Source organism: Bactrocera latifrons, unplaced genomic scaffold (genome assembly GCF_001853355.1).
Source record: "Bactrocera latifrons isolate USDA-ARS-PBARC rearing strain unplaced genomic scaffold, ASM185335v1 scaffold_36, whole genome shotgun sequence".
Classification (NCBI taxonomy): Eukaryota; Metazoa; Arthropoda; class Insecta; order Diptera; family Tephritidae; genus Bactrocera; species Bactrocera latifrons.
Window position 1 is genome coordinate 1,879,107 of NW_017537001.1, and position 24,926 is coordinate 1,904,032.

General features: G+C 36.6%; 3 protein-coding genes across 3 annotated transcripts in view; 1 reads left to right on the top strand and 2 right to left on the bottom strand.

Moving 5' to 3' along the window:
- The window catches only part of LOC108971774 (potassium voltage-gated channel subfamily H member 8-like), a gene marked incomplete at its 3' end in the record, with an annotated part of 145,950 nt that overhangs the window by 41,221 nt on the left and 79,803 nt on the right, over window positions 1-24,926 (top strand). The gene's annotated exons all lie outside the window — the stretch shown is intronic.
- LOC108971772 (phenoloxidase 2-like) lies at window positions 9,234-12,571 on the bottom strand. Its single transcript, XM_018938044.1, has 7 exons — window positions 12,390-12,571; window positions 12,146-12,321; window positions 11,906-12,080; window positions 10,739-11,188; window positions 10,059-10,683; window positions 9,711-9,990; window positions 9,234-9,513 (listed from the first exon to the last, which is right to left on the bottom strand). The coding sequence occupies exons 1-7, from the start codon at window positions 12,561-12,563 to the stop codon at window positions 9,234-9,236; spliced, it is 2,160 nt and encodes a 719-aa protein (XP_018793589.1). The 5' UTR covers window positions 12,564-12,571.
- On the bottom strand, window positions 13,939-16,696 carry LOC108971825 (phenoloxidase 2). The gene is made up of 5 exons (XM_018938123.1): window positions 16,105-16,696; window positions 15,593-16,042; window positions 14,893-15,523; window positions 14,350-14,605; window positions 13,939-14,288 (listed from the first exon to the last, which is right to left on the bottom strand). The coding sequence occupies exons 1-5, from the start codon at window positions 16,642-16,644 to the stop codon at window positions 14,087-14,089; spliced, it is 2,079 nt and encodes a 692-aa protein (XP_018793668.1). The 5' UTR covers window positions 16,645-16,696; the 3' UTR covers window positions 13,939-14,086.

Consider the following 24,926-nt stretch of genomic DNA (forward strand, 5'->3'; position numbering starts at 1 on the left):
GATAGTCGAAAAAGTAATTTYTAATAAAACTTCAACTTATTTTTTTATATTTATAATGAGTTTTTATGACCACATATGTACCATTTTGGTCTACCGCTTTTTGTCATTTTTCCGCTGAAGACATTATTTCGTCAGTGTAAAACTTTTCTGRYTTCTCGGAGAAAAACTGCGGYWGGTAATTTTCAYAGGCTTCTTTTGAAGCCAACCTAACTTCATTATTGGAGTTCTGCATTGACCGCAACAAATAGTAGTCCGATGGTGCAAGGTCAGAGCTATGTGGTGGATGCATCAAAACTTCCCAGTCAAGCTCTCCCCGAGTCATCAAAGACGTGTGTGGTCTAGCGTTGTCCTGATGTAAGACGAAACTCTTTCTGTTGATAAGTTCTGGCCGTTTTTTTCGATTGTCTGCTTTAATCTCATCAGTTGCTGATAGTAAAATGTAGCAYCAATCGTTGAACAAGGCTGGAGCAACTCATAGTGGATGATTCCTTTCCAATCCCATCAAAARCTCGGCATAACTTTTCGAGACGTCAATCCYCKATTTGCCATTCCATTTTYATTTGTTGAGCTTCACCACGCTTGGACCATRATCTTTTTCGCACCTTATTGTCTATTAAAKTTTTCACRGACAATTCMTGTGGTACYCAAACATCGAACTTCTTTTTGTAGCCAGCCTTTTTTAAGTGGTTCRAAACCGGTTGATGATGAATGTTAAGTTTGTTAGCGATGCCATGGTYCAGGTCAATCTATTCCATAATTTCATCGACTTTTTCAACGWACCGGTTTTTAATTTTTAAGCAGCTGTAACTTTTCTTTAACTTCCTCGAATTTTTTGGTTGAATAAAGCTTAAAATCTCGCCTTTCCAACACTCTATGGTACGGCATCTATTGACRAAATACGAAAATACTTCTTCGACCACTTAATATGTTTTGATGCCTAAAATATTATTCTTCTCCTTTATTGGCGTAGACACAAAATATTATAGCTTTATAAATACCAAAGAGCTTTTAAACTTCTTTTAAGAAGTTTTACTTGAATTCATTTTATGTTTACTAAAATTAATATATATTTTGCAACAGAAAACTTTAATCTGAGTTTACATAAGTTGTTTTTTGTTCTAAAGTCGGTCTTTTTTAAATCCTCGCGCAAACGCATGGCCTTTCCTAAGTGAGTTGATAAGTGACACTAAGCGCCTAGATATACAACACTTCCGCACACCTAACTCCAWCAGTTAAGTTGTTGCCACGGGCATTTGCTGCTTTACTTAGCCGGCTTTATTGGTACTTAGGGTATGAAAAAATGGCGCATATCATCAAATTTACTTCCTTAACCTTAAGGAGAGCGAAATTTTTTCATAAACAGAAAAGCCATTTTAAAGGACGACTCAGACCCTTGTAAAAGCATTTTGGAGAAGATATTTGAATAACCGAAATATATATTGGAGCTTGAGTAGTGAGAGGGGAGTGTGTATTGTTGGAAATATTTGCGTGGTGTTGCCACTAAATGGCCATTAATGCCTGCTTAGTGGAAATATGGCCCGCGGAGGTTTGGTTTGTTAGCGGTCGGAAGGCAGGCAATCGGATAGTCGCAATGGCTTACGCTCAAGGTGTATTACATTTAACAGAATTTAGATACCGGAAACATATGTATGTGTGTATATATGTGAGTATGTGTGTGAGTAGGTTTGTGTTTTTACCTGCTTAGGTTCTGTGTTCCATATTTGAAAATTGGAAAATTTTATTTAAAATCCGCGTAATGAAAATTCCCCAAAGCAAAAGTGGAAAGAGAATTTTCTGTATAAATTGCAAACGGTTACGAGCTAAAAGCTTCTGATAGCAGCCATATTGTCAAAGCTACACGTGTTGGTGGGGCGTGCCAGCGAGCAATGGTGCCAGAATGTCAAATATGCAAGGATTTGTACATATACTATATAACTATACATATATACGAACATAAAAGCATACACAAATATAAATATATAAAACACACACAAACACATATGGTATACCAACTAGCTATGTGCATTACTAAAATAGAATTGTGCAGTGCAAATAAGCGAAAAATTGATATTGTCACCATGACTGCGCAAAAGGATTTGAGTTCATCCGCTATGCATACACATGCAAACATCCATATATACATACAAAGCCACTGTCAAACACGCCTACATACATACATCTCTACAGAATACGGCATATGCTAAGTGGGTAACGGTAGGTGGCACGCGACACGCGTACTCTWGTCGCTCGGTTGTCACTGTAGTTGCCATGCTGTTTTTATTTGTTGCTGCTATCAGTTGTTGTAATCGCATTCGCCAACGAAAATGGAAAGAAAAGCAATTTAAATTCGTTTGAAGTTGCAGAATTATATGTTTTTGTGGTTTTACCTCGGTTTCGCGGAAAATTTTAGTTGCCAGAAATTAAGTGGGTTAACACAGGAAATATCTTAAGCCAAGTTGATAAAGAAAATAGACTAGAAAATTAAAATAATTGACAATATTGAAGTGAARGAGAGGACTAATTTGTATACAACAGTTTTCTGATGCTCAAAGTATTGTTGTAGTTTTAGATAGGTTTATCTTATTGCAGAAAATTGGCTTCTTTGCCTAAAAAATATTTTTCTTTCAAGTTTAATTTTTAGCTTTTGGAGGATTTGTTGATGCAGTTTTTAGAATGTTAGCTTGCATATAACTATCTTTCATATGATTTTGAGGCTCCATACAAAACGAGGTTTCGATTTGATAACATTTCGAGGTTCTATACTTTTTTTGAGAAAAAAAAAGAAACACAGAATTATCGATCGATGATTCCATCCTCTCACAAACCACACCAAACCGATGTTTTTTCTGAATGAAAGTCTGGATGAAATGTCAGCTCTTGAGCCATTGAGCCAAAAAAAAATTCGCTGAAAGAAAAATTGGTTTGAAAACCTTGGATCTTCTTGGCACTTCTCAAGAGCTCATAGCGAAGCGATGCCGATTAGGAAGGTCAAGCAGCTTCATCTGTCATTGAGAAATAAAGGCTGTTGTAAAAGGAACCTCTACTTCGATCTACCGTTATATTTATAGTCATATATTTTTTTCAAATTAGAAAAGTGCAATATTTTTGCAATGCCGCTTTTTGACAAAGCTTTAATCTCGATTTTTAAGTTTTAAAGCACATATTTTAATAAAGAGCTTTTCTGCTGAAATGTCGGTTTTCACATTAAAGTCTAAGTACGCTGCTAAGTAACATTTTATATCAGTCTCTTAACACTCATTAAAAGTGTGTAGAATCAGAAGCAGGAAAAATTTGTCACGAAAAACTGACTTTGCTTTGTTTTCGACAAATAACGCTAATCAAATGAGTTTTAGGAATGTTTTTCATATTCCACTTCCGAGCTACGCTCGCGCATAAAGGAAGGCGCAATCGTAATAAAGTGTACGAATTTGGGTATGCAAAGAATATAGGTGTTTTTTTAGGAGGTATAGATATTTTAAGGAGGATTGCAAAATTGTATTTGCTGTGGATGAAGTATTGCAGTTGCTCGTCAGGCGCGCTTGGAAGAAAGTATGCAGCTTGCTGGTATTTAAAGCGAAGGTATTAGGATAACSTATAGATAACCTATGTGAAGAATTTTGTTTCTTCATACTATTTTTTGTGGAAATATGTGTTAATGATGAGTCTATATTAATGATAACAACTACTACTGACAGTGCCTTTAATCATATGACTATTATATACAATATTTTTTAGCTACTAAAACCAAAATATGAAAAATCCAATTTTTTTAATTGATGCAAAATTTGTATGCTTCCATAAATAACACCCTTTATCTAAATTGCGAAAATAGAACTTGAAAAAAGCAAAGCGCAAAAGTAAATAGAAATGTGCAAAAGTTTTTAATTACGAGGCAGCTGAAAGATGACTGATGGAGATTGTCGAAAAAAGAGCACAGAAAGTTATGCAAAGTATAACATTACACAGATAAAATATATTTGAGCCTTCAGTTATACTAGGGTGATCATATCTTGGAATGTGCTACATGAACTGACACATCATTGTCATACAAAAAATTCCATAAGCTAAACATGGAATTTAKGATTAGTTAGCAAAACTTGAAAAAATTGGTGTTTAAGGTGAAGAAGAAGAAAAAATTGCATTGCCTAAACTCGGAGTTTATGAGTAGCTGACAATACTTAAAAAGTGAAAAGGCGATCGAAAGACAATTTTTTATAATCTAAACCCGGTGTTTACGAATTGATAGTAACACTTGAAAAATGTATTCTTTAAGCAACTGAGGGAAATATTTTTGTATGCTAAAATCGGAGTTTATGGCTAGTAGTAAAAAGAGTATAAGGCGATCCGATAAAAAATTTTCATAGGTTGAACTCAGAGTTTATTTGTTGACAATGAAACTTAAGATGATCTTAAAAAATATATTTCTGTAACTGAACTCAGTGTTCATGAGTAGATTCGAAAGACTAATTTTCGTCAATCTTGGAAAAATAGTGTTTAAGGCGATTTAAAAGATAAACTTTTATATATGATCTTATGAATAGTTATCAAAACTTGAATAAAAGAGGTGCTCAGGCCGATCTCAAGAAAAAGTTGTATAAGCTGAACTTCTGTTTGGCTGAGAACTTTATGTCAAAAATAAAAAAAAATCAATTAGCTCGAGTTTCTGTGATTAACCTTAAGTAATTAACAAATAGAGTTGAAATTTTTGATACACCCTAATGTAAAATGGAAACCTTAGGGCTAAGTAAAAATAGGTCTATGATTTACTGTAACTTTTTTTTCTCTTTGTTTACTTTCTTTGTTATATTGGTGTACATATACGACATTTGGAGATTAACTTCTTGCAAGTATTTCATTCAGCTATACAGTTAAACGCACTTTCTGCTCTGCAAAAAGCAAAAAGTTTACTTTGAAAAACTCCAGAAAAAACAATACTTTTTGAAATACAAGTGAGCCTAAATTTCAAAAATTCTGCTTGCGTTTAACYTTTATTTTTTCTCTCTCTTCTCTTTCTGTTTCTTCCCTCACCAATAAGACTTTCAAGGTCAGACAAGCAAGCAGCATTATATTTACAAGCTTTCGCATTTCCTATTATAGGAAAGTTTCGACGACTACAGCTAACCATTACTGGCATCTAAAGTTGTCTAAGGTATTTATCCCGCAATTTCGCCCTAGTTTAGGCAGTGAGCGTGCAAAAAACCGTTCAGCAAAAGAGAAAATTGTTGATGAGTGATACACGAGTCAATAGCTGCAGACAAGGCCTGAGGCTAAAAAAGGCAAATATGTTAAGCTACTTTTACGATTATTAACTAATGCCGACATGTTGCATATACTTGTATATACATATGTACATAAATATACATATAGGTATATATGTAAAGACTGTACCGTTGTACATATAACATACATATATATTTTTGTAAATATTTTGMTACCTTATCATCTATTTAGACAAAGTAAAGCGCCTAATACTTTCTGTGCCCTAAGGCAAAGGGTTGGCTATTTCTGTTTCTGTTTCTGTTATTTGTTTTGCGCCTTTTCTTGTGTTTCTGCAACTTGAGAATGACAGTTTGCTGTGTATTGTCACAAKACTTTCTTTAAGCGCGCAAAACTCGTCATTTCTTCGATTCTCTTGCGTCTCCACTTTACGTTCGAAAAGTAAAAGTAATTTTGTCGTTGATTGCGAGCAAAAATGCGGTAAAATTGCGGCGAGGTACTTCAATTACAATTGTATATGAAAAGAGTCGATTTAAGTTATTTATGAAGAATGATAACGTGCGGAAAAATTTTCAGCATTCAGCAAAAAAAAAAAAAAAAATAAAAAAAATCAATCTCATATCTACTTTTCAAGTTGATTGTTGTTTTGGAAAATAAAAGAAAATACTAGTAACTGGGGATATATATTAATATTTCATGTATTCTTGCCCACCGATAAGTGATGAATGCTTCTGTTGACAACTTACATACATAAACTATTTATTCATTATAAGCCACTTTATAGATATTTGTACTAAGGATGTTTTTAAYTCAAGCAATCCGCAATTTTGATTCTTTTGGTGGTTAGAATGACGAAAACATGTGGAGACCAGCTCTTCCTGAGGTCAGTTATTTGAGAAATTTTTTAATAACAGTTAATATCGAAAACATTATCTAATCAAAATTGACCCGGACTGATAAATCTATAATTACGTCTTCAATATGAACCAATAAGGCATTCGAATACATACTCYATTTGCCATACACTTGTTATAAGCCTTGGCTGACATAGACATTGCTTCTTGAAGAAAAGAAGTAGCTGAAACAAGAACTTGCTTGATGACGAGTTTCTGTATACTGCCCCATAAAAATTGAATGCAGTGGCCGCCAAATAATTTTSGATGACCGTAAAGTCAAGTTCTTCGAGATAGCAGGCATCTAGAGATATTAACTGAATATGTACATCATATCATTCGCGAATATTTGGGTATGAGAAAGATCTGTGGCAAGTAGGTGCCGCGCGAGCCCACTTTGTACCAAAAATAATGATAAGTTGATGATTCGGAGCAGTTAAAGTGTAATAAACCTGAGTTTTTGCGTCGATATGTGACAAATGAGAAAACATGACTCCATAATTTCACTCCGGAGTCCAAATGACAGTCTGAGTGGGCTGCACACGATGAACTCGCTCCGAAACGTGGGAAAAACAGCCGAAAAATGGCCGGATTTGAAGAAAGAGAAAGTGCTGTTTCATCAAGATAACACAACGTGAAAATGAAAGCAAAAATCCCTGAATTGGACTTCATATTGCTTCCACATTCACGGTATTCTCCAAGTGTGGCTCTCAATGATTATTTCCTGACCTCAAAAGAGTGCTCACTGGGAAGAAATTATCGGTSATGGCTGAAACTGAGGCTGATTTTGAAGCAAAGGGCAAATCGTACTACCAAAATGGTATCGAAAGGTTGGACGGTTACCATAATTAGTGTATTCCCCTTTATGGACGAGTGCTTTGTTATTTTGCAAATATTCATTTTAGACAGCGTACATTTTATAGTTTCRTTCTCAGAAAAGTTAACCATCGTACTATATGTGAGTTTTGCCYATTATTTGCCTCTCAAGTACTCCAAAACCCGACTGATTGAATACAAGTTTGTATTATATAGTAAGTCTACGTTCAGTAACTGATAGAGAATTCCTTACTTATATTTTCATTATTTATATGGTGGACTAAGCGTGGTACTACAAGTTATGCCTGAAACAGTTTGTTATACTCAGCAATATTTATATAATTTCATTTGTGCACTGAAATTGGTGGAAAAAATTCACATGTGTAATAAAAAAATACATTCGCAAATCAAATATTGCCATACACTAATACATATTCTCATATAATTACATCAATTCTACGTCTGAACGCCCTCTTTCATTCACATTCCATCAGCGATGTTTATAGTACATCACATTACAACCTTATTGTGACAACAACATATGGTATGTGCCSTTAGCAGCACTCATACAGAGCAAATATTTACAAGCAATTTTCCATGTGGTCAACCAAAAAAATTCCATTTTGTCACTCCGCCACACAACGGTCAGTCCGAGCGCTAACATGGCCGTGTGCTTAAGTAATTTATGCTTTGTTTGTGGTGCTAGCTTCAATTTTGTTAGGAAGACTCTACGGTTTGGTCTCATAAATGCATGTGCTTGTGTATAAAAATATTTAAGCTGAGTAACCGCAGCTCACCACGGCTACCATGCTGTTGTCTACTTATGTTTTCTATAAATAGGCATATGTAAGCATAAGTGAGCATATGCTATGTAAAAGTTATATACGGTTTCCTTTGTTATGAGGTTMTAAGTAGTTTAGGGACTGTACAAATAAAAAAATATTCATAAAAGTATAAATTTTGATTGCGTTCGGTTCTTCAATTATTTTAAAGCTACATATGGGCTTCAACTAAGATAATTTACGAATGTGTAATATTTATATATTGTGTCAAAAAGGCAACCGGAAATTCTAACTAAATTCCTCGGGTAAATGCTATTTAAAAAAATATATTTTAAATAATTATTTTTCTATGTTGGTAGAACTGTCATTCTTTCGCTGTCTTTTTTTAAATTAATTTTATGAAATAATCGAACGAAAAATGTAAACACGTGGGAACTCTGTCTAGAAATATATAATCTTTAATCTTTTCAAACTTCCCTAATTTGATACTTATACTTTCATAAAGTATTTTTTCATGGATTAAAAAAAAAAAAAATTTAGGTGGCAACCTATGTATACTCCATAATTTTTAGATTAGCCTTTTCTAAACTTTTATAGCTTAACAGCCAAATTTGTTATAATATTCCTTTATCTTGTGAACTTTATAARTTTTTTTTACAAAGATGGCAACCCTTCTCAAAAATATTTAAAAATTTGTAAATGCTTTATTTTGGTTTTTAATGAAGAATATTGTTAGCATATTCTTTTATCTTATCAAATTTTTAAATTTTTTTACAAAGATGGCAACTCTTATCAAAAATGTTTATAAAATTCTAAATGCTTTATTGTGGTTTTTAGCGAAAAAATTTGTTAGAATATTCTTTTATCTTATGAATTCTATAATTTTTTTTTACAAAGATGGCAACTCTTATCAAAAATATTTGAACATGTTCAAGTGCTTTATTTTGGTTTTTCGTGAAGAAATTTGTTATTATTTTATCTTATCAAATATATAAATTTTTTTACAAAGCTGGCAACTCTTATCAAAAATATAAAAAAAAATTTAAATGCATTATTCTTGTTTTTAGCTAATAAATTTGTTATTATATTCTTTTATTTTTTTACAAAGATATCAACACTTCTAAAAAATATTTAAAAATTTTGGTTTTTAGCGAAAAATTTTGTTAGAATATTTGTTTATTTTATCAACTCTATAAATTTTTTACAATGATGGCAATCCTCTCAAAAGTATTTAAAAATTTTAAGTGCTTTATTTTTTTATTTTTTTTTTTTTGTGAAGAAATTTATTTGACTTCAAATTTTTTAACAAGTAGCTATAGTTGGCAACCTCTGCTCACAAATWTATCTCTTAAAACTTAGAAATAGGCAATATGGCAATCATATGATTATCCTGCAATTTGGAGTGAATAAAAAAAATTAAACTACTCTTATTGGACCAATTTGAAAGTGATTAAAGTCTTTATTTAATTAACTTTTARTCCTGATTAATATGTGATAAATTTAAGCATCGCAAGAAGAACCGTTTCTATCTTGCTAAACCACTGATATCTTCAGCAATTAAATCCAACTCGTCGGCGGCTTGCCTGACCTCATCATTGAATGTGATAGTGACATCAATTCTTTGCATATTTCCAAATTGTTCCACGAGTCCATTAAGAGTATCAGCTGGCAAGCGTCTGTCGAAGGGATAGCCCATCGTGCGCTTATCTGGATACAATTTGTCACGCAGACCGCAGAAAGAAGCCGCATTGTCATTGCACAGKGTTGAATTCTCATCAGACACTTCATTAGAAACATCGTTTTCGCTGAGATTTTGGAAAGAACAAATATAGTTAGACACTAAAACATATATGCATGTGCTGTATGTATTAACCACAATCGGCTAAACCACACACAGCTATCGACGAGTAGTCTCTGAGTTACTCAAGATCTACACCAAAATACCAACACGTCTTAGTTCACACGCTCAAGCACTTCACGACTCACTAAAGTATACACTTACCARTGATGACAATCACTTGTCTGGCCCGGCTGCTGGACCGCATCGTCGGCATAATCCGAAATCATGACAAACAAATCAAATCGCATGCCACGAATTTTACCTTTCGGCAACAGCATATAATGTGGCCAACCGCAACCGCAGAAGTGCAGACGTGTGTTGAGCTCCGGATTCGCTTYGGACAGTGCGTCCTTATTGGTGGTGCGACCAAAAGTGCGCTCAACGGCAATAGTGACGGAGGACTCCACAGAGAGCCGCTTCAATTGGTTTTCGCCGGGGTAAACTGGGTAARAACGAGGCAGTAAATAAATACAAATACAAATATYTGCWGTGTCATCGGCAGTCACTTACGTTTAAGGGTAAATTTATCCAATTCAATTGCCAACAAGCGTTGTTCTTCCAAMTTTAAGAGCTTGCCACGTTCATCCTTTATGGGGCAGAGGAAAATTCGACAAGTGCCGCATTTCACCTGCTCACTGTTGTTCTCAACCACAAAGCAATACTCGAAAGGCGCATGTTGGAGATGTGTGTACGAGGCATGTAAACCRCTATCGGCTGTAAAATCCAAACCGGCCGCCAAGTCAACTTCGGAGTTTTGCCAAAAGGTCTCAAAATGATTCGGTTCCTTCAATGAGCTCGTCCTAACTTCAATTTCTCGCAAATTGATGCCACTGAAGCTGAGCTGTTGCTCACTATAGGGTGGTAAGAGGCTTTTGAATTTAGASAGTATATTATTTATGTATGTGTGCCAGCGATAGAAGACCGGATCACGCATAGCGGTCATATTGTGTCCAATCACGCCGAACTCCTCCATATGCCGATGATCTGGATCGTGTATGCTGGCAATTAAATTGTGGCCCATATTATGCAGTTTTCCATAGTATTGTACATTGATAGAGAGATCAGATTCCTCAATGATATTGCCTAGTATATCGATGCCGGTGACCTCATCCAGTATATACTTGTTGCCATGCGACTGCAGAAAAGTGCTTAATTTATTTGGTTTCTAAATATATCTTCACAAAACTTACATCTATAACGAAACCCTGATCGATTGCCGCCAAGATGCGATCAGCCCAACGTTCCATATCGGCAATTTCGACCGTTGTATCCTCGCGGTTCACATCTTGCAAACRCAAATTACCGCTACGTCCCGGATAGGTGCGTTGATGTGCATGATCTAACAATTTCGGATAATAACCCTCTTCGATGGGTTCGCGTAGATTACTTAACGGCAGTGCCTTGGCTAGTTTATTGCTAAAGCGTTCGGCATTGTAACGCGCTAAAATCTGTTGATGCATATAGTAAAAGAGCTCACCGCGGCGATCCTTGTTGATGATCTCGCGTGAACCGCTATTTGGATAAACCAAGTGCCAGTGCCAGTGATGCATATTTACGCCAATGTCTTCGCGAAAATATGCCAAACGTTGTTCGATTTCACGATCGGAGGCGGTATAGTTATGGGGAATTTGTATGTGAGGCTAAAGGATGTGGTAGAAATGTAAAAAGATTTAGTAAGAAGAATGCTATTGATAAAGCGAAAAAATATACGAAGGCTTGAGCTATGAGAACCTGCTTCAACAACGTTTTTAGCGAGCACATTGAACAACCATTGTCTTATGGGAATCCTAATGTTTCCGCAGTCAGTTACTCATTGGTTCAGGTTTACCGAAATTAGCTGAGAGACCTAAAATTTCGATCCGGTGCTTTAATCCAATCTATCTATACTTTCATATACTTTCTGGTTTGATCCTTAAAGAAAGACTTTTAAGTCTGAGATATAGTGATTCGAATTGTTCGAAAGCTGGAGGTGTTATCGGATCTTTGAATCCACACGTTAAGTTTTTGTATAAAAATTTGTCTTCGGGTACTAATAAGTTCAAGTACTGAAAAAATGAAACCTATGGAACCAAAAATATCGAAAGTCGCTGATACTCAGTTATAATTCTAAAGAGGGACTAAATCATTATAGAATAAACCGCATGTTCCAATTATTTTCCTCAACTTTCAGATCTCAGAAAACTTCAGTAAAGAAAGTTAAGGTATTTAAAGAGCGTTCCACGTAAGTAAGTTTTTTTTATGTAAGGACCCTATCTCGAATTCTCAATGAGGTGTGGTGAAGAGTCAGGAATGGACCTTGATCGCATTACAAAACCCCAAAAGAAGCGTGTAAGACCACATACGCTTTTCGGACCAACCTTTTTATTGCCTTTAAACTCCAAAGCCTTACGCATCTTCGTAAATGCTGAGGGCTCTATAAAATTTGATGGAAAGATCTCGGCCACTGGTGGTACCCAAATGTCACGTGTATCTCGGCGATGCAGCAAAGCAACCGAGTAACAATATTGAAAGAGCATAGCATTCAAACGATGTCTGTGAAGCAGAAGAGAACTTTATATCAATACGAGTACTTCAAATAAGGAAATTGAAAATTTTACCTGGTATAGACGCATAAGCTGAGAAAATAATCTAAATCCTCAGCTTCCATCAGCAATCTGATGAGTTTGCCAGCAATTTCTTTATGCAGCGTATTGAAAAGAGAAAAGTTTTGTTTCACACTCAATTTATCAGCGAAGGATAGATCTGGCTTTGACGGCAGCTCCTGCAAGGCGAACTAAATAAGTGGAAGAAAGTAAAGTACATAAGCAAACAAAACTGTAATTCTATGCAACAGAGGTTTACCCTTATGTGCTCGCTATTCGCATAACGTTCCTGCAACATTTCTTTTACGCCGCTATCACACTCCATATAATGGGAATCYGGTAACTCGAAAATACACTTGCCATTGTCGCGACATGTATAGATGGGTTCCAAAGGGCTCTGAAAGAGCATTTGGAAGGCTTTTGCGTAATCCATAATTTTTTTTTGTTTTAGGTTGCGTTCAGCACAAGCGAAAGTAAACTGAGCATATCGATTGCATCGTCTGCTCTTTTATATGAGTGGGTGCCACTTCTCCGACCGTAAGAACTTTTTACTTATCAGTCTTTATTGAATGCTGTGGTACCAAGAATTCACTACTTTTTCTCCATATATTATACTGTATGCTATTTTGGCAAAATGAGTCAGATTATGGGAAGCTATTTTTATGGATAACGACTTACGCACATGTATAACATATAATACTTATATACATGCGTATTTGTGGTTTTAACTGTWCATGCGGAATTCCCAAATATGTATTGCAATTACCGCAAAAGTTTTGAGAGGTCATTGGTATTTCAAATTCAAAATTTTTCGACGAATATTGCATAGAAATATGAATATTACTTCAAGGAATATAGCGCATTTGCTGGGAATCAAGCTGAGTGTACTTGCTTTATCGGGAAGCTGGTTGTAATATTACGTGTATTAAGACCCTATTTTTAGGCAGAGAGAACTTTGTGTATATCTAAGAATTGAATTGTAATCGAAGTAAAGCGGATTTCTTGGACTTTTGAGTGGTCACAAGTATTTTCTTTAGAGCACTATATTTATAACCTGTGTATGACGGATCTAAGTGTGCTCTAGGAATAAGACCTACTAAATTATAAACTAACCGATTATCAAATATGTCCTAATTCTTCTAACTCTTCAATTACGAAGAGGTTGTTAAAAAGAGAAAGATAGAGGGAGAGACGTAAGAATCATACAAATGCAAATAAAAACATAACTTTATGAATAAAGTACTTCGATGTTAAATTGTTGCAGAGAAATATTCCTCTTCTTGGTTTCGAAAGTACTCGATTTTGAGGTTAAACCATGAGTATTGTATATCTACCAAGCTGGTTTTCATAACTTGGAAATGGAGAAGTACAAAAAGTGGGTACTATATTAAGCGATAAAAACCTTTTTAAAATGGTATCGCTTATTTTCAAACCCGATTATTTGTCGATAAATTTCCAAACCGATTATTTATCGATTAATTATGAAATCGATTAAATATCGATAAATATAATTTCATTATAGGTTTCAAACCTGTATAAAGTGTTCATGGTTTCAGTTCAGTTTAAGCTACATATTATAGGATTAAATCGATAATTTTATTTAATCGATAAAGTAGATTCTATTTTTTTGAATCGATTCCTACAAAAAACTTTGATAGTCCAATCTCCAAAATTATTCAAATAATGTCATTCTTTTGGCTTTAATGTGCAGGTCAATCTAAAATGTATGGTCTTTAATAAAATGTCTCCTTAAMAWTTGGAACCTTCCTGAAGAACATTCRAGATACTATAAATAYACTAAACATGAATAATTTGCTAATAACTTTTATCTTAATTTATTGGGTAAATGGGAATAAAGCAGGGATTTATATGACGTTTTGTATAACCTTAATTATAACTGACCACAAGRTATTTTAGAAACTATTAAAGCGCTATATGAGTGCTTCTCATAGGCTTCTAATTACGTTTCCTGTCGATAACCTCATCGTTGAAAATTATCTTGATAGGTGTCTTCTTCATGTTGCTGAAGTTCTCAGTCAGTGCAGTCAAATTGTCAGCCGGTAGGCGCCTGTCGAATGGRTAGCCCATAGCACGCTTGTCCGGATATAATTTGTCCTTAAGGCCGCAGAATGAAGCAGCATCGCCGCAGACATCAGGACTGATGGGAAAGAAAGAATATTAATACTCAGTCCATTTTTTATTTCTCAAGYTATACTCACGCGTTATTCTTCTGCAACACTGCGTCGCCTTCGTAGTCTGAAATCATGACAAAAAGTTCGAATGGCATACCCTGGGGTTTACCCTTCGGTARTAACATATGCGCAGGCCAACCGCAGCCGCAGAACCGGAATTCAGCCAATTTTTGTGGATCGGTGGGCAAGTGGTCGCCACCGATGCGGCGGAAGGAACGTTCATAAGGTATGGTTACACTGGAGTTAGAGTAAGATTGGTTGATTTTGTTTGGACCAGGCATTACTGTTAGATGATATGAAAAATTAGTTCTTACAATTGTTTGAATTACAAAATTTAAAAAAAATTTTCTATAAAGCTTTCAAGAAAAATTTCCTAAAAGCTTTCACATTTATGCTTTTAAAAGCTTTTTGAGGGACTAAAGCTAATTTGCATAGCAGCCATGTCAAAACTTTCACAAAGGCTTTCAGGAAAATTTTCACAATATTTTTTGCAAGCTTTAATTTAAGCTTACAAAGCTTTATAAAGAGCTTTTAAAAAACAATCAATAATTTTTTTACAAGTCAACTCACAATTAACGTTGAACTTGTCCAATTCAATGGCCAGCTGACGCTGTTCATTCAAAGTCAATGGTGTGCCACGCTCGTCGGTGATGGGGCATAAGAAAATACGACAAGTTCCACGCTTGGGTGTACCACTATCGTTATTCACTTCGATCAAGTACTCGAAAGGAGAATGCTGCAAATGTGTGAACAATGCATAAACACTGCCTCCCGGTCCGAAATCTAGACCAGCGGCCAAATCCACATCAGATTTTTCCCAATAGGTGAGCAGCGTGTTTATGATGTTCTTTGTTGCGCTAATGATGCGAACATCTGCACGTGTCACTGTCACGCCATCATAACCGAGATCAGGTGCGCTATACACAGGCAACTTCTCCTTGAAACGATTGAAGAGTACATCCAAGTAGCCGTGCCAGCGGTAGAAGATAGGATCACGCATAGCGGTTGTRACATCGCCCATAACACCGAAGTCTTCTAAGAAACGATTATCTGGATCGTGTGAGAAKGAAATGACATTGTGGCCCTGATTGTGAAGATCGCCATAGAAACCAGGGTTGACAGAGAGATCGCTCGACTCAATTAGATCGCCGAGTATATCGATACCCTTGATTTCGTCCAGTGGTATGTTGTTGCCTCTTGCCTATCAGGAGTACAACCATTATATTTTTGTTATGTTTTGTTACTACTAAAGTCTGAAGTGAATACTTACATCAGTTACATAACCCTGRTCRATACTTTGCACTACGCGATTGATCCATCGTTCAATGTCAGCTAATTCCAGTACACGTCCATCGCGATCGATATCCTTCAAAGACGTTTTGGCAACGCGTCCCGGATAGGTGCGACTATTAAGACTGCACAGAATTTTCGGGAAATAACCTTCCTCAACAGGTTCGCGTATATTGTTCAATGGTTGTAGCTTCGCTAAAGCATTGCAGAAGCGTTCCACGTTGTAACGCGCCATAAGCTGGTGGTGCATGTAGTAGAAGAGTTCACCACGGCGATCTTTGCGCACCACTTCGTCGGGTCCCGAACCGGGGTATACTAAATGCCAATGCCAGTGATGGCTGTTCACGCCGATATCCTCACGGAAGTAGCTCAAACGTTGCTCCTCTTCGCGGTCAGAGGCGGTGAAGTTTTGCGGAATGTCAATACGACGCTGCAAAGGAAAGATATTATTTKAAAATTAGAGTGATTAAGTTACTATCTCGCGCCACTTACTCGACTGCCTGGATCTGTGACCAGCTTGCCCTCAGCGCGTGCCTCCTGAAACACGGATGGCTCGACAAAGTTTTGTGGAAACTGTTCCACAATTACGGGCACCTGGAAGTTGCTGGTATCCTTACGATGTTGCACAGCCACGGAGAAGGCATATTGGAAGAGGAAAGCATTGACACGGTCCTTAACATAGGCAGCCAAGGCAATGAAATCTTCCTCGGTGGTGGGCTCGAGCAGCAGTTGTATGAGCTGGGCGGCAATGCGCCGATGTGGCGCGTAGAAGAGTGAGAATTGTCGACGTTTCGTGAGTGGTTTAGCGAAATCCAAATTAGGCTTCTTTCTCAAATCGCGTATGGGTATTTTCACATCTACTTCTTCGCCAAAACGATTCTGTATCTCCTCCTTGACTTCGGCATATTGTTCCGTGTAGAAGCTATCGGGCACATCAAGTACGGCCTTACCATTGTCGCGTGTGGCGAATACCGGTTCCAAGGGGTTCTGGAAGAGTAAGTTGAGCGCCTTCTTATTCTGTTCACTGGACATGTTAATATCTGTTCCTGACTGCAAGTAATTGAAGTTAGACGACGGTGTGGGGTTGCGTATAAACGACTGTGGGAATGCTTTGAATTCCAAAACCTTTTATACCGTTTTGAACTGGATTCCCTCGCAATATCTGCTTCATTTTTTTGTTGTCTGTGCACTTTTTCCATAGCGGCATAGTCTTATCATATTCTTGCTGATAAGTAACCGCAARCGCTATTTAGCTAAGCGTATAGCGTGAGAACTTAAGGTGTAGAAAGCGCCTCTAAAGGTTTAGGTTATGCAGCAAATCSGATTTTTGTGGCTTAAAAATATTTAAAGGTTAACTTGGATAATTTTATTTACTGATAATTCTTATTCTACAAATTTTTTGTGTGTCTCCAAGTTTTAGTGAATCACATCWGAGAAATGAATGAATTATTAGTAGATATACGACAATCTCATTAGGTGGAAGTATGAGAAGCATTGAGTACCGAATTCTTTCCTTAATTCACACCATAATATGTGATAATTTATATTACTTAAATAAAGTTCCTTCTTTTTATCTTGAAGCCAACTTKGCTACATTAAGGGAGCTCCGCATTGTCCGTAACAATTTTTTAGTCCGATGGTGCATGGTCATAGCTATATCCATCAGAACTTCGCAGCCACGCGAGTCAACAAAGATGTGTGTGGTTCAGCACTACGACGGATCAGTTTTGTTGATCAGTTCTGACGTTTTTTTCGATTGYTTGATTTATTATAATCAGTTATCGACAGAAAAATGTAGAATCAATCGTTCGACCAGATTGGAGCAGCTCATAGTGGRTGATTCCTTTCCAATCCCACYAAACACTWAGCATAACCTTYCGAGGTGTCAGTTCTGGCCTTGCGACCATTTGTTGAGCTTCCSCAGSYTTGGACTATGAYCTTTTTCRCACATTRTTGTYGTATGTGATCCACTCTTCGTCTCTTGTTACCATTCGCTTCAGAAATGGTTCGATTTCATTTCGTTTCAAGAAAGAACCGTAGATGTTAATTCGGTCCATTAAATTTTTCACAGACAATTCATGTTGGATACCCAAACATCGCGCTTCTTTTTGTAGCCAGTCGTTTTTAAATCTTCAAAAAAGTTTGRTGATGAATGTTAASTGCAWTAACGATGTCATAGCTGCTTATGTGACGGTCCTGGTTAATRTTTTCTATAATTTSATAGACTTTTTCAATGATAGGWCGACCAGAGCGAGGTCCATCTTTCTCATCGAAATTTCCAGAACGGAAGCGTGCGAACCATTGTTGTGTTACACGAACTGATTCAGYATCGGCTTGATTAAAAAAGAGTTCTCGTGTGTGAAAACTTTTTTATTTGTGAAGGGTGTTTCGGTGTAGATTATAATACTGCTAACTATTTAGTGCTTTAGGGTTTTACATTTTAGTGGAACATCATTTGTGTAATGTACTTTTTTTGYAACATTCTCCTTCCTCGTTTTCCTAGTGGCAATGGACAAACCTCATTTTATTACTGCTGAGTTTCCTTACAGGTGATGTTATCAGAAACTCGCATTTAAAGCATGGAGTTTATGATAACCTGTCGAGCGAACTCCCTCTATTGTTTAAGAGACTGCATTCTTTATTTAGGTAATTTTTATGTCAATATCAAAAGACAAAGCACCGATTAGCTTTCTTGTTCCTAATATTACTGCACTCTCGTTGGCCTGGTGGCCTTGCCCAYCCGTTCATCTTTAGGAACTAAGGTCTCATTCGTGCTGATTTAAAACCATTCTAAACACTTTTTAGTTCTAACATCGTTGCATGTAGACGGTGAAGTTTTAGTCATTTCTTAAACAATCTCAGATTTGTAATATGAACCCTTAATTGTCCGTTACTGTAAGTGTCTACAATAATAGCAACAATCTGTACGTTGTCACTCAGCATAATTGAAACAATTAGTTTTACATTATCATTAAAACAATAACAGCAGAATTCTACACTCAATGTGAGAAAGTGAAAATGGGGAAGTAGAATAAACTCAACAAACACCGAGAAGACTATAGACAAAGACAAACCTCTGCGGCGTTGGGATGAAGTAAAAGCTGTCATTGTGGCTCTCACTACTTCAGGGGGGTTATTTGAGAACAAAGGCAGAAAGCACATTCAATATGTGTATACACATATTTACATAGTTTTATATAAGAATTTGTTTGTATATTTGTTGTTGCGCTTTATTTATAAAATAGCATAACACTGAGCGGTAGTCTAGCCGCTTCAAATAACAATTGCTGAGAATGCTTCGGTGCTTGCCAAGAGCAGCTGCGGTTATTGTCATATTCGCCGCTTCAAATAGCACGCACCAATTGAGTTTAATAGAATACTTTTCAATCTCATTTCTCTTGAGAATGGCTGTGAAAACGTGCGGGCATTTGGTAGATCATTTAGTTTATTTAATTTCTTTGATGTGGATGAAGGGTTGCCGTGCTTGTGATATTACGTAGTACTCACTGACTCTCCGGTGAGATATAAATATGACAGAGAGAGAGAGGAGTCTTTTAAGATATTATTTTTGTGTGACATAAAAGCGCTAGTTACAAAAGAAAAAGGAAAGTACTGAACCATTGATGCCGGTTTTTCAATGCTATKTGGAAGGTCCAAACTAGGTGGAACAAAACTGCGTTCGTGGGTGGACTTCTACTGATATGTAGTCATGTCTCTTCCGAAAAAAAGCCGCGARAACAAACGCATTGGACTAAACTAAAAATAAGGATAGAAAATCTTTCTTCYTCTACAGCCACGATGTAAGATATTTCCTACTACAACAACAAATTAATAAATTTACAACACTTAGTAACCCCTTAATATGCAAGACGACCCCACTGCGGTGATTAAGGTCACTTAAAACAAATTGTTAATTCGTCTCCCTTTATAGCTTAGACGTCTCGACGATTCTCGYACAATTGTAAGATTAGAATGGTGAGCAAGCTGACAGTCGCATGCTGTGTCAGCGCGCTTGTGGCAGTCGCTAATGACGGACAGTGGCAATAAAACAAAGCGTGACAGCTGCGACATGCCGTGCAACCTACAGCACACCTTAATGGAAATTTTATTAATGACAATGACATTAATAAAGTGCTAATGTTAATGCCACATAACTGCGTTAGCGTTGATGAAGAACGCAAACAGCTAATTGTTGCTGAGACACAAGACGCTGCTAGTGAAGTTTGTGGATGTGAAGGTATACTAAAGTGTTCCTTAAGACATCAAAGTTACCATGAAAAAGCATGAGGTCTCATTTAGAGGCTACAAAATATGAAATATATTGGAAAAATTTCAAGTTCCATTATGGAGACTCAGGAAATGAATTTTAAGATAAAATTCTTGAGTCGAAGAAGAATAGTATGGACTTTGATAGCTGTGTGAYACGCCATTTGTTTATGCCRATATTCGTAAAGTCAMAAATAATYSCACTTAGACAGCKAGAGACGCCTGTCTGATTTGACGCCCAGGRTTCATAGGCATGGTTCAAAAAGACCGTCGAGAAATCTTCTACAGCCTACCACAAAATTTATTGAGACGGCTAATTTCAGCTAGTTCGGCCACTTTAGGCCAAGAATCTTTCACAACCCACAAGTACGGACCAATACTTATTAAGCTCGTACGATGTCCTTAGATGCAACGCCAGAACYCATGGAGACAAAGAAATACCGGCTCCTCTCCATCTTAATGGGTTTTGCAGACATCACATAACTAACAACCACCCTACTATTTATTTTAATCTAGTATACGTAATAATATATGTATATTCAATTTCTCCTGTAGTTAACTGCATACTTTCTTCCCACAACTGGGCGTAGCTGCAATTTGCCAAATTGAGACGTTTTTACACTAAACTGAATTGTTTGCGTCAAGTGAGCGGTGCAGGGTTGATTTTTTTTCCAGCATTCTTCGTCGTAGCGCAMCTTACTGCTCGGTTGCGAGTCTCATGATAGTTGACTTGCAAGCTAWGGCGAGCGAAAAATGTGCAAGACGTGGAGCAATTTGGAAAACATAGYATCGCAAGTCTTCACTTGGTAGCTTAAAACCTATCTACCATATACGTGTATATATGTGTGTGCATATTTCAATTTCTTTGCGGTTTTCCACAAAGAAGTTTAAGCATTTTGCATTCTCAAGTTGCTCTTTTTACCGCYGGAGTCTCTTGCTTGCACAGCACTTTACTTCACTCTCTTCCTCCTTTGTATTCGCTTGCATTTTGACTTCTCTGCACTGGAATTTTCAAGTTGAAAATAGTGAATGAAGAGTTGAGCGTTCACTATTTTGTACTATACTGAACTTGTCCGTTCATGTTATGTATGTGTGTGCAAATGACCGCATAGTTGCTGTGTGATTTAGCTTTTGAGTACTATTTGCCATTTGTGGRCTTTTTGTAGAATCATTGTAAGCTGCTGCATTTGATTTGAGCGCTTATGTTCTTTGATGTTTTTATCTAGTAGTTTTTGGWATTTAATATTGAGATTTTGTAATCGCTAAGCTATTGGTATGTTTTTTGTGTGAAGTCATGATAAAAGGCAACAGCTAAGGTAGCTGATCGAGTTTATTCGAAAATATGAATACCCGGAAATAATTTGCCTCACAAATGTAAATAGAGGTTGAGGCTGCGATTTCTAATTGCAATGTTGTGAATTGAGTCTAGGACAGTTGATCAATCGATAATCAAATTAAAATTTATGTTTGAATTTTGGAGAGATGAAATCGGTTCATAAACCCTTGGTAACTTTTAATTCATTTAAGGTAACTATTAATTTTTTACTTCAAACAACTCTCCATTCGCCAGAGTCTTAGAGTTGCGATGGAAGTAAGGCACGGGTGTGAAGATCCATCTTTCATAAAGCCTAAAATCCAGTCCCCTTCCAGATCTTTTCAATTATGGCTAACCAAACCGCACGCTAACGAAAGTGGTCTGTTATGTGGCGGTGGATTGGATTCCTCCTTTGTTGAGCTCTGCTGCTTAACTGAAGATTGGCAATCACTTGAACTCGCTCAGTCATTGTCGTCTCCGCTCAGCACCCTTTTAGCCCAATCAAGTGTGGGTATGCGGGGGTAATTTCTTTGCAGTCGTCGTCTACATTCTATCGGGACTTAGAACACAATATGATGTCTCCGACCCTTGTTTAACCTACTTCCTATACWAGTGCGGTCGATTCCGCCTTCCTCCATGGTCTCGCCTACATTTTCAGTCGGCTGACTTCTACTAATTGCCTTACCATCCTTTGCTGGTGTTAACCACGCTTTCGTTGAGGATGATTCTATCAACCCAGGAAGTAAATCTCTTGCGAATCTGTCCGATTTCGACATCGGTTCCGACGCACTTCCATCTCTATTGTTTGTTGGGTTCCCACACATAGACAGTACAAAAGATTTTGTATGTTAGTCAGCCAAGACCAGGATTGACGCACGCTCTTGTGTTCAATGTGTTCAAAACTAWCCATTGTAAAGAGCCCTATCTACCRACACATAAGCTGAGTAATGATAAGAGAGGAACGTACTTTGAGGCCTTACAAGGATTTAAAGGGAAAGAAACAATCTCGGCATAAACCCGTCAGTCATTTCTACAGATTGTCACTCCCATATGCTCAGTTGACGGAATACCTTAACCACCCGCTTATGATTCAACCTACACCCAAAAGCTTCAGTTCTGAAGTCATTGTCTGGTTCAAATTCAAGGTTAAAAGTCAATTATGACTTCTATACCCGTGAAGGTCGTAGGTCATTTGGCGTTGCTCATGGTGCATTAAGCGGAGCGACTTACCTTTCTTCTTAACCCGTGTGACTTCTGGCTATTCAGCAAGCTCAAACGACTGCTTCGGGGAAATCGTTTTGAGTCACTTAAAGACATTAAACGTGAATCGCTACCCGCATTGAAGGATTTTCCAGAAATTGACTTTAGCAATTGTTTCGAGTATTGGAAAAATACGTTGGTACAAGTGTATACAAGGACCACTGGAAACCACTAGATTTCAAAGGCAGTTTGATTGCACTTTGCAATGAGTTTATTTGTCTTTATTCCATCATCAATGGCTATTGAGCCAAAAGCTCTTCTTTGTGAACATATCATTGCATATCTTCTGYATTCAAATGCAATTCGATGGAATTCTTGAGAATCCAGTTAGCTTCAAATCAATATGCTGGTCATATTGTCAGGTTGCCAGATTGGCAGGTTGTTTCGCTGTATTTAACCGCAACGAATTGCTGCAGGTTCTTGCTGTAGGCGAGAGAAAGTGGGTGACGTAGGAATGCATATACATATGTCTATATGTATATCGAAACTTGTGCAAGTCAAAATTTATGTAGAAGCACATAAAAACAACGTCTTTCCACGTATTATGTAAAGAAGTTCGATGACGACAATAATATTCTATTTAATTTGAAAATTTCCATACGTATATTTTGTCGTGACATCCGATTCGTGATTTTTCGCTGATTGAGTATTTTAGTATATACGTAAAATACGTACATATACTATATATAGTATTTATATAATTTTTGACATTCGCTTGACGAATACTGAAATACTATGAAAATACTTATTTGAAGGTTGAGTTTTTAGAATTGAGACTGAAATGAACTGCATTGATTGGAAGATCATTAAAATAACTAGTAATAAATTCCTTTTTATTTTTGTATTGCTGAATTTCTGTAAAAAAATGTCCAAGAGATGAGCGATAGAGATTGAGAAAGAGATGGATAGATTTGAGAAAGGGAGGCAGCCAGAGATTAAATAGCTAAAGGTTTTATCAACTGAATACCCTTTTAAATTAAGTTTTGTTCAATCTCTGTTTTTTTTTGCTTTCATATGTAAACTTTTTCACAAAACAGCACGAAAGAACAATAATGTATTCAATTAAGTATAATGCGTGAGAAGAGTGAGATGAATTGGAGGAAATGCTGCGAAAAAATTTCCTAAAGCACTTATTATTTATTTCCCGAATATAAATTTAATGCATTTAAAAATACTACATTTAAATGAGTTTTTGCATTGTTTTTTTCAAGGTTTTCGTGGTTTTTGTTAAACATTTAACAATTCAGAGTAGTTCGAAAAGTCGCAATTATTGCCAGGGTTCTAATTTTTTTTGTTATTACCTGATAAATATATCCCGAAAGGTTGTACAAAGCCGATTTCAAGTCGATCAGTGAATTTAGCCGTTTCGGAGTAGTTTTTCTCAACAATTCTTTAAAATGAGTTTGGAGAAAATCACTTTTATGATTTGAAAATCGATAAGTGGGATCTCATTTGGACAGTTCAGACTGTCTGTCTRTTGCGGTACCAAAAATTCCTTTATAATGGTTCTTAAACCCTTACAGATAGACAAAGCACTTTGAGCCTATCGAAAATTTGTTGAGATGGCTAATATTCTTCCTAGCTTCGACCCATCATAGCTCCTAGCCCATATGTTGAAAAAGCTCACTGCACTTATTCTCCACCGACTTAGAGTGGTCTCTGCKACGCAGTGATTCAAGTTTTCAAGAATAAACCTAATAACTCCCATATACTGGATCATAAACTTTGTACCTATCGAAAATTTKCCTATGCGAGTGATCTCTGCAACGCAGTGATCAAAATTTTCAGGAATACAGTTGAAAGCGAAGAAAATTTCGGCGTGTCCACCGGWGCTATGTTTAAAATGGAATTAAGCCCTTATGCTGTGATAGCTCGTAGTGCATCAAAGATGCCGATGAGAGCTTTGGATACGTTCAARCTTTTTAGCATGTATCGCCTCTTCGTGTGTTCTCCGCTAGACGAATACACCACGGTTGAATACGGTTGGTTTAACAGTACTTTAGGTGAGAGTGCCCACCTTTTTTCTGCAGCTTAAAAAATTTCTGGCCTCAATGAAGGCTTTTTATCAAGAATAAGCCCTTGTTTAGAAATTTTACTTTTCTTTAAAAAAACCTCGTCAGCGTAGGCTATCACCCGACAGCTTCGTTCCTTGAGCTGTTTAAGTAATAGTACAAGGACTGYTAAAATATGAATATGACCACTTAATATTCATATTTTAACAGTCTACTGATCTGAACTAAATCTTTTTTATTTCGTAGATCGCAGCTTTTACTATCTGCTAAAAGACGGTTAWCATTAGGAAACAACAACTTATCGTCACAATATTCGGTCTCATCGGCTCAGAATTCGGGCCCATGACCTTTCGTTTGGTAGTTCCATGCGCAGGTCACACTTCACTAGCAATCTAATACAAAATTTCCGCATTATTATATCATAATTATCTATCTATCTATCTATTGTTTTTGTGTGACTA